Source organism: Fukomys damarensis, unplaced genomic scaffold (assembly GCF_012274545.1).
Source record: "Fukomys damarensis isolate Sample0158 unplaced genomic scaffold, DMR_v1.0_HiC HiC_scaffold_37, whole genome shotgun sequence".
Classification (NCBI taxonomy): domain Eukaryota; kingdom Metazoa; phylum Chordata; class Mammalia; order Rodentia; family Bathyergidae; genus Fukomys; species Fukomys damarensis.
Window position 1 is genome coordinate 59,460,897 of NW_022900949.1, and position 13,227 is coordinate 59,474,123.

The 13,227-nt window shown below is 41.2% G+C and overlaps 1 protein-coding gene across 3 annotated transcripts in view; it reads right to left on the reverse strand.

Moving 5' to 3' along the window:
- Window positions 1-13,227, reverse strand: part of LOC104861674 (IQCJ-SCHIP1 readthrough transcript protein) — a 571,872-nt gene that overhangs the window by 10,501 nt on the left and 548,144 nt on the right. For all 3 annotated transcript variants that reach the window (XM_033759717.1, XM_033759716.1, XM_033759715.1), the window contains 4 exons: window positions 6,345-6,462; window positions 5,422-5,619; window positions 4,495-4,618; window positions 1,683-1,776 (listed from right to left, as the gene is read on the reverse strand). In XM_033759717.1, the coding sequence (XP_033615608.1) occupies window positions 1,683-1,776; window positions 4,495-4,618; window positions 5,422-5,619; window positions 6,345-6,462 (534 nt within the window). The remainder of the gene's footprint in view (window positions 1-1,682; window positions 1,777-4,494; window positions 4,619-5,421; window positions 5,620-6,344; window positions 6,463-13,227) is intronic.

Consider the following 13,227-nt stretch of genomic DNA (forward strand, 5'->3'; position numbering starts at 1 on the left):
CCCTGTGTTCTCCATCTTATTCAATCCCAGGTCAGTCGCCTCTCCACTCAAGTCTCCCGACAGATGACTCACCAGCTGATATCAGGCCAGAGACCCCAGTGAGACCACCGTGTTACATATACAGCCAACCAACTAACCATAACTCAGATCTTGGCTCAATTTAAACATTTTCTAAATGATCTTTAGACTGATATTCTCTGGTTTGCTCCCCACCCTCCTGCTATTACCTGCATAGCTGACTGGATCACTAATGCACAGCTCCAAAAAACTTTAACAGATTTCACCCTGTCTGAAGTCACAATCTTTACCGTTATACTTGTACTTAATAACCCTCCAACCAGTCCACAGCCTCATACAAATTATCTTCTACTCTCCCCTCCCTCATTAACTGATTTGTGTGCTTGGACTTTTCTCAGGAAGCCCAACCAACAATTCCAATGACAATGCTGCTGCTGTCAACAATTCCATGTTCATAAAGGACAATTCAGCCGGCCAACCTCCATGCCTGCCCCCTAGGTTGATTCGTCGCCACAATTCAGCTGGAAGTAGACACAGAAGACAGACTCTCCGCCCCTTTTTCCGCCTGCCATGGACATGTTGGCTGTCTATTGTCATCCAAAATCAAAGAGTGGGGAATGTTAGGGAATTGATCATGTCAAAGTATGCTGTGACGCCGCCTCACAGGCTGCATTCTCCTGGTACATCTTGGCTCCTAAAATGACCTCGTGCCCTTATCTCTGGTTTCCCTTCCCCCCAAGGCCACAGTGGTCCAGGAAGTTGAAACATGTGTCTGCAGGACTGGGCCCATAAAAGCAATCTGGCCTGTGATAGGTTAAAAGTAGCTCACTCAAAAGGACCTTCCTTTCTTTGTTCCTCTCTCTTCTTCTGCTTCTTCTTCCTCTTCTCTCTCTCTCTCTCTCTCTTCCTTCCTGCCTCCCGCTCGCCTCCCCTACAATAAAGATCTCCTGCCGGACCTCTCGGTGAGTGAGTGGCATAATTGGGCAAGGGGCACCCAAAGGGGGCTCGAGACCCCTTTCAGGGTTGGCTCTTTGTGATAAACAAGCGGGTTGTGGGGTGCAGTGTGGGCACTCAGTCTCTAAAAGGTTCACCATCACTGGCCTAGTTTCTCATCTCCTGGGAAGGGCACAATTGTTACCTCTTTATAGAGAGGCAGTTGGCTCAAAGCCCAGCTAGAAATTCAAGTCCTGAAGTTTTCCTGTTGTGACAACAATGAGATAGCACTGGGGCTGTGGAAAGACAGATGTCGGGGGCCCTGCCTTTTGGACACGGCAGAGAGGCTCAAGAGCTAGGACATATAAGCGTCAATGGCACATCTCTGCTCATGTGTGGAAACATGCCATCGTGTAAGGGCTCAGGGTCAGCTCCCCAGAAGACCGTCCTCGGGATAGTCTTTCTAGGCCAGAACCGTGTCCCTGATTTTGGCAAAAATGGAAAAGCCCCAAGCCCTGACGACTTATCATAAAGGGAGGAGGGCCACTAAAAAGCGATGCATTTGATAAGGGGGAAGTGTGGCTGCTTTCCCTCCTTTTCACTACTCACTCCAGGTGAGCTACACAAGGAGGAGGATGATGTCATTCTCTACAGCTAATTCGTGCCCTAATTTTAACTTTCAGAACATCGGGGCTTCTTTCCTCCTTCGGAAGGGAAAGCCAGAGACTGACCTGGTCAAATCTTCTATGTCTACCAGCATCGCATCCTGCTCTGTGTGCAGCTCATCCCGGATGAGAAGCAGCTGGACCAATTCTTCATTCAAGCCTGGAGCAAAGAAAGGAGCACTTAGAAATGGCACCGCGGCCACGTCAGAACATGCAGTTATGCACTGTCCATCTTCCCGTACCCTAGGCACACATGTACATGGACACAGCTAGACATCACAGTAAAGATATTTTTGTGACAATTCAGACTTCTTACTTTAGCTTCTCAAAAGCCTAGAAGTCAGCAGTTGGAGAAATATGAGCAGTTACATATTTCAGAGGTACTGGAAGAAATGGAGTCAAGTTAGAAGTATCACTTGAGTATCCTTTACTCTAAATGCTTGGGACTAGAAAATGTTTCAGATTTTGCTGGTTTGATGATTTTGGAGTATTTGAATCAATACTACCCCCAAATCCTAAATCTGAAATGTTCTAAAATTTGAAACTTGGTGAACATTTCAAAGCATTTGACATTTTAGTGAATGCTCAACTTATACATTCAATGACATTTGTATTAAATACAAAAATAAATTGTTAGTTGCCCAGAACTAGCTTGTTAGAAAAAGTGGAATTTGTTTTGAAGAGATGAGCATGTTCCGTTTTCTATCCTTCCTTTGCAGGATGCTGTTCGCCACACTGAGTGTGGGAGGAGCCTCCTGGCACCTGGCTGTGCTACATCAGACACCCAGCTGGAGAGGTACATCAGGAATGTTCAAAGCCTTTGTGTGGCTCTAGGAAGTTGTTCCAAAGGAAAGCATCGTGTTAAAATATTGGAAAATCAGATTTCTGGAATAATCAGATGTGTAAGGCCTGAAGAAATAATCCATAGAGTCTCTGGAAAATAGGGTGTCAAGGAAAATATTCCTGAGACATATACTGGAAATAAAAAAATATACATTTTATTGCTACCAAATACATACACACACACACACACACACACACACACAGATAGAGAGAGACAGAGATTTCTAGTTCTACTCAAATCCATCATGTACTGAGTTAACTGGCTATTGCATAAAAACTATGAAGAAGCAAAGGGCTCACTCTTTTCTCCCTCAGAGAAGCCCCTGAGCAGCTAGGTGCAGACACAGGAGGAAAACACTCACTGATGCGATCCCTGGGTAGGGAAACAAAAGAAAAGGTGGGGCCATTCAGGAACCCCCCACATACTTTAAGAGATTCTGTCTTTAAGTGGTGTATTTATCTGCTTTTAGTTCAGACTAGTTTCAAAGTCTAAAAACAGAGAAAATCACATGCCAAAGTACACAGTTCCACCTGCTCCCAAAAATGACTGGATTACAATTTTATTATTTAAGAGTCTAAAGAAGATGTTTCGGTGTTAAAAATATTAGAAAGACTTTTCAGTCCTGGAATGAATAACAATTCTTGTAATTAAGTCTCAACTGAAATTAAAATCTAGAATTTTTTTTTAATAAAAATCCTATCAACCTATGGGTTTCTTAATTAAAATCTTGTATCTTTTTTGATTTTAAAATAATATTGAATGTATCAACATGGCACTGAATACAACTTTTCATCAGGACCTAGTGAAAATTTCATTTATTCCAGTGTGCTCTTGGGGTAGCTTTTTATACCTACCACTCAGCAGGCTTCCTGCACAGCTCAGCCCTTAGGTACACAGAAATATTTTTTCTAATATTTTTTAAACCTCTATGAAAAATTTCAGACAGATACAGTAGCAGTAAAAATAGTTAATAAATCCCCCCACATCTAACCAGTTTCAACAGTGATTAACTTATGGCCAATCTTAAATCCTCTCTCTCCTATGCTCCCACTGGATCATTTTAAAGCAATCCAGATGCTACTTTGTTTTTTTCTTTTGGTACCGGGGACTCGGGCCCTTGCGCTTGCGAGGCAGGCAGCAGAACCACTGAGCCAAATCCCCGACCCAAGATGCCACTTTCTTTCATCCACAAAAGCCTCAGTGGGTACCTCTTAAAAGACAGCAGCTTAAAAAAAAAATCACATGACCACAATTACCTTTATAATTTGTAAAACAAAACAAAAAAAATCAATAAAACATTTAGTTATAGTTCAAATTTCCCTGCCTGGCTCATAAGTGCTTTTCAACAGTTGGTTTGCTTGAATGCACTTGGCTGGTTTCTCTTTTGAATCCCTTTTAATCTGTGAATCCAATGGGGTTTCACAGAGTCACATTCCAGAGGCTGGGAGATCATCTGGCTGACCACTGTACCTTTGTGAGGATGGTCAGCCACATGCCTTCTCCGTAAGACTGATCACTGCCAGTGAAAGTCCCTACAACCACTCACGTGCCATCCCCTCTGCACAGTTCTGTTACAGCTCCTTCTTTATTCTGGGGGAAAAGGCCGGCACTTCGTAATGTAATTTTCACGTATTGGTAACCTATACTTTCGCTACGTAGAACCTCACACAATAAAAATAATTTGATTTGATTGGTGATGCTGCTGCTGCCTAAAACAAATGTATGTATGAGCAAAGTAGTACAATAACTGACTTGTTGCTACTAAATTGTACTCTTAAGAACAGATGTTTTGAATTAAATACATGCACTGGAGATTTAAGAAAAATACAAAAGGACACGTAACCGTTACGAACATTGAGAAATACATAAAGCTTCTGACATTTTACAGTTAGAAATACAACAAAAACCAAAGAAAGAGCCTTGTGATTCTCTTCTTTTTCTTGCAAACACACAGAAGGAACCCAGTGTCAATGTCATATAGAAGATCCGTCATGACTTACATTTCATGTCCAGGTCTAAGTGCCCCACACTTACTTTCGATCTGGGAATGGAGATCGTTGACGATGACTTGTAGCTGCCCAATAGTCATGTCTCTCAAGTCGGTGGGTTTTAAACTTCTTTTCATCAAACATTCACTTATATGAGGCATGTGTGGCAGCTGACGATACAGAGGGGAAGAAGTGGACGTGTGAGTAGCATGACAGATACCCTGAATGCAAAACCTCATTTCCTCTCTAGGACCCACCCTAAGGCACCCGCTGCGGTTCCGGTTCTGTGCTTTAAAAGCTCCCAGTCTCTGATCTTCCCCATGGCGCTGCTATAGACACACGCCACACGCTACACTACCAGCATCAAAAGCTTTCCTCTTGGTATTTAACACAAATGGAAACATAAGTAATAGCATTGATACGGATAAAATTAATAGTAGCTAATATGTAATAATTTATACCACACTACAAGCACTGTGCAATGTGCCTTGAAAGCTTTGTCTCATTGAATCCTCATAATTGTGCTTTCATACGGGGGTTATACTCATTTTACAGATCAGAAAACTGAGACTTATATCCCTTGGCTAGAGCATGTATAGGAGTTAAGAGTTAGGTAACTCTAAATATCAAGGGCTCATTTCAATCCATTAAAAGGTGAGAATGAAAATCATAGCAATAGTGAGCTATGCCACAGTCAAAATTTCTTTAAAGGTATTTAAATATTCTATGACAACCAATATTGCCCCTCAGAAAGATAGACTGAATCAAGAGAATTTATTTTTGTGAAAGAAATCTATTGAGTCTGTATCCTTTTAAGCATGACAATAGAAAGGAAAAAGAAACAATTATTTCTCAATGACAGTACTTTCTACACACTGCCTTGGAGAAACCCAAGTTTGCATAATCCTGGGAAAGGGTATCAACCATGTACAGCGACCAAACCCTTGCTTGTGTTTCAGCCTCTGCTGCTTACAAGATCAGCGACGGGAGACTTTTTCCTGTTCTGTTTTTCCACTTCTACTTGCATTTTGGCCATGGGTTTGGCCATGGCAAGGGCCATCTTGGCTTCAGCTTGCAATTTCTTTTGCCTTGTGAGGAAGTCCATGTCGTCCAAGGATTCAGACTCTTCTTCAGTGGTATCTCTATCAGAATAGGAAGAACTCTGTTTGCTCTGCAAAGGAAGAAAGAGCAGTCTGAGCTTTCTACACATCTTCTTGCTGAAGGGGACTAGCACCCCCTAAGCCTGCTCTCCGAGAAGCCTAGAGCTTCCTACATCAGCCCCTAAAACTGCTCGACTTGCCTTACACCGATCTTAAGTAAATAAAAAGGTCTACTTTCAGTAGAAAGAGCAGTGTAATTCATAACAGAAAATATTAACAAAACATTTAACCTAGAGCTAAGGCATATGTTGGTGTTCAGAGTAGCTAGGATCTCAGAAAGCCAAAGATATTCTGACACTGCATTGTACTCAACGACCAGCATATTTCCTACTTGTTGGTCTTGGGTACAAAAAGGTAAAGGACAGACTTCAGAGAGAGTAAAAACACCCTGCAACAAGCATTCACTATTATTCAGCCAACTTCTATACTATGTGAGAAAGAAATTAACTCATATTTCTAAGCCCAAATGACTCTTAGCAATTTTCTTCTTTCAATTTTTGAAATATAGCTTGTGCCTTCTATAGTTTAATATGAGAAGTAGTCATTAATTTTAACAAAGTTTATGTATCTTTACAACTTCGATTTGTCAGTGGTTACCAATTTTCAGAAGTATGTAATTCCCAGAGACTTTTCTTTTTCGATCACCTGGAAAGTTTGCTCCTGATTCACAACACGGAAGAAGCTAAATGCCCACGAAGACACCGCACCGCTTTGGCTCGTAGCGGTTTGGACTTACCATGGGAGACAACGGAGTGTCCAAGCTGGTTTCAGTCTTACTGTCATCAGCATCACTGTCCTTATCACTGCCACTGTCATTGACAAAGCATATCTGTAGGTTCATCCCACTCTGCAATCTAGGTCGAAAGCAACAAACACTAATTGTATTTACTTACTAATACTATTTGGCCACAGCCAACGGAACTGTCTGATTTTGCTAATTGAAAGTTGTACGTGTTCGTCATGGGGAAGAAATGAGTGACCAATATTATCCTTCACTTATAAGTGATTTTATTAGAGGACCTCCTAATAGTCTATTCATTTTTTAATACGTTTCATGTTAAATAAAAAATTATTTAAGGCCACATATTATAGCACCCAGTGCAATTCCAGATAAATGTTCTGAGTTGCTGAATTTACAATCCTGTCAATCAAGATGAATGCGTCCTTAGCCAAATAAGGCTGCCTGATGTCTCCTAGGGTCCCTGAGGGACAATCTAAAAAAGCTTACTAGAGTCATCATTCCAAGGCCAAAGCTTTTAAAAAAAGAATTATTCCCAGTAGAATAAGGTTGTTTGAAGGAAACCTTTATTTAAGGCAGCTGCCAAAAACCAATTGAAGGAGCTCACTTATGTTACTAAAAGAGAAAAACACCACAGGTTGGACCCTAGAGAAATGTAGGGAAACACAAAACTCAGTCAGGAGTCATGTCTCAGAACACAGCAGGGTTTTGCTGGCTGCCTCCTGCACAGAGTCAGAGTCAGAGACCTCTGGGGAGCTCGTTATATTTGTGGTGAATCCTGAAACTCCAGGAGTATGTGCTATGCAGGTACACTTGGCCAGAAGTCAGATTCCACTCTGCCCTAACCTTTTTCCAAAGACAAACACATTTAAGTTCTCTTTGGCAATAGTTTTAAAAAAGTAATTTTCTTCATATCTCTTGTAGCCACAGTCTCTGTGTAGACATAGATTAAAAAAAAAAAAAAAAAAAAAGCAAAAGGAGGCTCCTAAGGTGATAAAAGGAGATCATAGGATGCTGGCCTTAGCCAGTTACAGGGTAGAGGACATATATTTGCTCTGTCATTTACCTGATATTTAACACATTCTATTTTTTAAATGTTTTGATGGTATGTGTGTTTTGCTGACTTTGCTCAGATGACTGATTTAAAGCACTTCTTGGGTTGAAAGTAACCCAGCACCCAGAACCCGGGTAAAAACAAAGCAAAACAGCCCTGACTTAATGTAGGAAGTGCAATTCTATGGGTTTGTACTGCCACCTACTGTTCAATTCTATAATTACTCAAGGACCCAGTTTATTTTAAAAAATGCAGCTGCCTCTCTCTTAGGGTTTTCAGTATATTTTTCTCCTCCTCCTCAGGCACAGGTATGAAGATCCAGGCCCAAGGGTGCAAGGTGGGAGGCAAAAGGCTCAAAGGCAGCTGGACTTAGGTTCCAAATTTTCACTTCTCTGGGCACATTACCAGTGTTCTACGAAACACAATTTTCTCATCTGTAAAATGCGGTGAATAATACACACTTTGGTGTATGACAGGAAGTATTAAAAGAGTTTGTTTGGGGCTTGGCATGGTGTGGGGACTCTGTATACACTAACTGACCTCTTTTCTCTATTTTTGGAAGCCCAGACAAAGGAACACCATATTTTAGAGGCGGAATGACTTTCACAAAGGATCTTTAAAATCATGCTCTAGTATCTTTTGCCTAATCACAGCAATCTCTGATTCAAAATTACCTCTTTGACAGAGGTTACTCAAGCTGTCCCTAACTACTAGACAGCCTGGCCCTCTTTTGCACTAGGATTACCTCCTTTTTACTTTCTTTTATTGGCTATCCCCCTGAAATGTAATATGTTCAAGTTTTTCTTTGATCCATATAAATTAAATTTTCCAATTTCAATATCTATAGTTGTTCTGGACAACAGAATCAATCAATTTTTAATAATAAAACTCAAGATTCATGATTTGGAAGATGATGGGAAAAAATTTACAAATTGAAAACAGCTCATTTTAAAAACTAGCATAATCACAAATCTAGGATTATGTAGCTTTTTATCATTCAATAAAATCTTGCAAAGAAGTATCTGATCACTGGATATATGGATTGAGCAAATATACAACAGCCCGATAGCACCATAACATAAGAAAGTTTAAAATGTCCAAAGATCTATAATTGCATGCTGAAAAAAGTCTGGCTATACAGACTATTCTGTTGTTCTGCCCTGAACTGACCTTCTAAGAAGGTTTAACACAGACCTAAATCGACTATCCCATACAGAGTTTGTAACTCAGGAAAGGCAAGGGGAGAGATTTAATAGGGTGAAAGGAAAAAAACGCCTCAGGTAGAAATTCAGGAAATCGCCTTAGTACCACATCTTCACAGCGGGAAGCTGAACAGGGCTTCTTAAGGGGCGAGACTTACAATTCCTTACAGTGGTAATCACCGAGAGTGTTACTCCCAGGAAAAGGAAATGATATGACATTATAGCTAATGGTTCAGAGGGGATTTTAGTAATAAGGACATCTTAAAATGGGTTCAGGTTTTAAGAAAGATTTGTTTGCCTTTAGCCTTTAAGCTGGTTTTAATAGGAAGGCGGCTTTGGGTGAAACTTAACTATAGTTCGCAAGCAGTGGCTTGATTGTAGGGTTTGTGGGGCCACCATACTCACTGAAGGCCTCAGATAACTCTCCCTCCAGCACATATAGCTGTTCTTATGCCTCAGTTTTGAAGATGCAGCTCCCTGGGCTCCTGGCCCTTACACCTCAGAGTACACCTGGCCTCGTGCATAAACAATCTTGCAAAATTTGGGCTGCAGGGGTCTAATTTGCGTGTTATCTTTTCACACAGTCTGAAGTGAAAACAAAACAAGATCTTTGTCTTGTTAATTACAGATATGATTTTAAGGTATTTTCTTCAGGGTTACTTGATGTTTTGAGTGGCATTTGGCGGAGCATAGCATGCAAAATGCTGCTGGAAGTGTATCTTGCAGGTTGATTTTCTTTCTGCAGGTCCTGGTAACCCAGGAACCTCTTCTTTATACACCACGTAGCAACTAAAAACAACAGTGTTGTCCAGTGTTACTGACAGAGGGTACCAGGGTCTTAGAAAGGGTATTTTGATGGAGAAGACTCAGAACTTAAAGATATCAAAGCCTAAGCATCTTCTAGACATGTCAGTGTGAGCAGAAGTAGCTTCCTGTATGACGGTACGAACAGGCCAGAACTGGGACAGTGTAAAGAGGAGAGTTCTGCACTGTGTCTTCCTGGCATTTACAAGGAGGAAGACTGTTACTGAGAAAATGGCTGTGCTGAGTTTCAGCTGCAGTTACCAGGGATATTACTGAAATATGCATGGAACTGAGAGATGGCAGAGATGAAAAGTTCTCAACTACAAAAAGAAATCTCAAAAGCATAGCAAAGTGCTGACATGATTTGGTATAACAATAACACTGCTTTCAAAACACCCAGACAAGACCAGTTTACTCCCACAGAGAAACAATGCGACCATCCTAAAGTTTGCTGCTGACTTTCAGAGGGGCAGCAGCTATTGTGAATCAGGGCTCTGTCCTTGACCCGGGTTGTGGTACAGAAGGGCTGGTCTGGAGCCAGCTCTGAAGCCCAGTACTATTCATCGTATTCTGCTTTCAGAAATGGGAATCTTCTGCACACCAGCTTAGACCACAAGCACCGATGCATGAATATTTAAGATTCTTTGGTAATATTTTATCCTCCGCTGGCCCACCAGGACTTGTTCATGTCATTTGAACTAGAGTGTTGAATTGCAGTTTAAGAGTAAGTTCACTTACATCAACTCCTTGGGCTACATAATTGCCAACAGGTATCACTCGAGATATCATCAGAGAAGTCCAGCAACATGATCCAGACTTGTGGTAGCCTAATATAAAGATGGTCTCAGTTCTTCCCCTCCTTGCTACTCTTCTTTCTGTTCTATAGAGTGACTTCTCAGCTTCTCCCATCAGTCTATTCCCCAACCCCTGGTCTGGCCCTGTGACCAACAAAAAGCAGTGCAGCGATACTCTTCCAGCTCAGGTCCCCTCCTCAGGGAGCTCTGCCACAGCTGGCAATCTCAGAACAAGTCCAGGCTTGCCTGCTGGCAGATGAGTGATTTCACAGCACAGAGCTCCATCCTGCAGTGGTCCTGACAGAAGCCCCAGATGCAGGCGAGCTCAGCTGAGAGCAGAGCTAAGGCACCTTGCTGACCTCTAGTTGACTGCAGGCATGTGAGTAAGCCATAGGTACCTATTTCTGATCAGTAGAAGTGCTCAGCCAACCAATAAGCTCTTAAGCAAAAACAAATGCTTATCCTTGCATGCTTTTGATGGAATTGTTTTTTCTTTTAAATGCATCATCAATGTGGCAATAGGTAAATAGCACAAGGTCATATGGCAAGAGATTTTAGGCTGAACACTTGACCTTGGAGTCCAGGGCCTTTCCCCATAAGAACTTAACCTTAGGTATGGATTTGTAGTATTAGATTCTGCCCGTATCTGGTAGTATAATTTAACAGGACATACACGCCTGGTATTTGCTTACAATCCCAAGGTGTCTATATGGTTTTCCTCAGGAAGCCCAGGAAGAGGGAACGTCCCGCATGCCTATGGATTTCACACACGAATTTTTATCTGCCTACAATCAGCGTGGCTTGTAAGCCACTGGCTCTGCTGTGCCTTTCCCTACTCAACATCCCCTACGAGTTTGTAGCCAAGCTGTTAAAATTTATTATTTCAATTTATTTTAATGGATCTTTGACACATTATTCAAAATCTTCTACATAATGAATAATCACCCATATCTTATATCTTTCTGTTTCATGAGAATTTCAAAGGCAACCGAGCTTAAAATATGGATTTTAAGTACCCAAGGGCAAGTACAATCACATTTCACTTTTCTGAGAATTTCTCATGAAGAAAAATGTGAGAATAACTGTAGATACACTGTATATGCAACGGTATCTCCATAGAACATGCTGAGGTGGGTGAAAATAAGGTATTGCTACTCTGTAAGAAACTAGAATATTTCTTCCATCCCATAAACTGCTTTTCCCTTCTTTTCTCTACTGACTGTTCAATACTGATATTATCATGAGTTACAGAAGCCTACTACCATTAAAAAAGATAAGCAAAGTTTCTACTTCCCAATGTTTATTTTGAAAATACAAGGCTGTATCTTTATTCTACTGGGATTATGTTAACTTCCTTAGGCTAACAGGCATGTAATATAATAGGATGGTAACTTTTTGGACTTAAAAAAAAGAATGCTATTTGTATAAAGCTACAACTGTGACAGGTCAAAAACATATCATCATCACACAAAAGTACTAAGTAAATTGTTTTTATAGCTATGTAAGGTAGAGAAAAGGGTGTTTAACTGTTCATTCATTTACTGATCAGGCAATAAAAGCTCTACAAACTCCATGGCACCAGCAGTCCGCTGAGTCGCTGCTATCTTTTTAGCCAGGAATAACACTTACTTTGCTACAGTTCCCACTGCTCTTTATTGATTTTTTTTACTGGGCTACTTCACTTCACTCATTTATATTTTTTGTTGGCCACTAAAAAAAAAGTACATGCATAGTAGTTAAACCAGGAACAAAACAGGTGCTGACCACATGGATCCTAAGTAAAAATGTACAAATAAAAATGTGGAACATCCAGAGCACGAGAAGGGAACAACAAAAACAGAAGACACCCCCACCTCATATATGAGAACACAAGCGATTGCTCTCCGGGCACGAATAATGTAAGGTGTTAACCAAGAAAACTGAAAGAGTAGGAAAATACAGAAGAAAGGGGGGCTTCGTTCAGGGTGGGCGTGAATGCAGAAGACAGCCAAGAAAGCTAACCTCCAGCAATTGTATGTTCAAAGAGGACTGCTTCTAAGTACGTGCCGGAGAGGCCTGGTGGGGGGACATGGATCCCGGATGACCTGTCCTCACCCTGCACCTTACGGAACTCAGCCTTCAGCTTCTTCTTCAGCTGAAGAGCAAGCAAATGGCCCTCTCTGGCGTTGCCTCCTCTCATCCTAACCCCTTTTTCTGCTTCCTCGTGTAAGGCTAGTTCTGGACCCTTCTTTCTGTACTTGCTCAGAACACGGCTCACGGGCGCCCTACTCCTCCTGGCCCCAGAATCTTCTCTTTGGTGGAGTAGTAACAGAAAAAGGGAATCTCCTTTACCAGCTTTTCTGTGGAGCCCCATCAGCCCCTGTAGCCTAATCTGAGTCTCCAGAGAGCTATAAATACTTGCATTCCTCGGACAGCTGTTGGTTCTCATTTCACATCGGTGTCCATTTTCATTACTAATGACCACTTTCATGTAATTGAATTTGGAATTACAGGATCTTAATGCTGGGAAAATGCATTTTCAACAGAAATATTCTCTAGCATGAATGGAAGAGCAGAATGACACTAGGAATAAAACAGCCATCTCCTGAATGCCAAATGTGTTTGTTGTTTTGTTTTTTCCCATATCAAGCAAGGCCAGAACATTTCCAAGCAGTCTATATTCTGAAATAAAAAGAGCTACTATTTCTGAGCATCTCTTATGTGCCAGGTACTTTACATATCTTATCCCTAACCCTCAGGTAAACATGAAGCAAGCATTGTGGGTTTCATTTTACACTGGAGCCAACAAAGGCTCAGAGAGATTAAATTACACAAGGTCACTCTTCTTACTCCAGGAGAGTCTGTCTTCAGGGATGAGGGCACTTTAAGAAGATTGGAACAAACTCATGAATGGAAGAAAGAGAGAAGATGAAAAAAGTGAAAACACAACCAAAAATGAAACAAAAAGCTGGGAACAAATAACTAACTGTAAACGATTAAATTATAAGAGGGTGAAATACAGGATGGGCTATTAGGCAGCTAGTAAA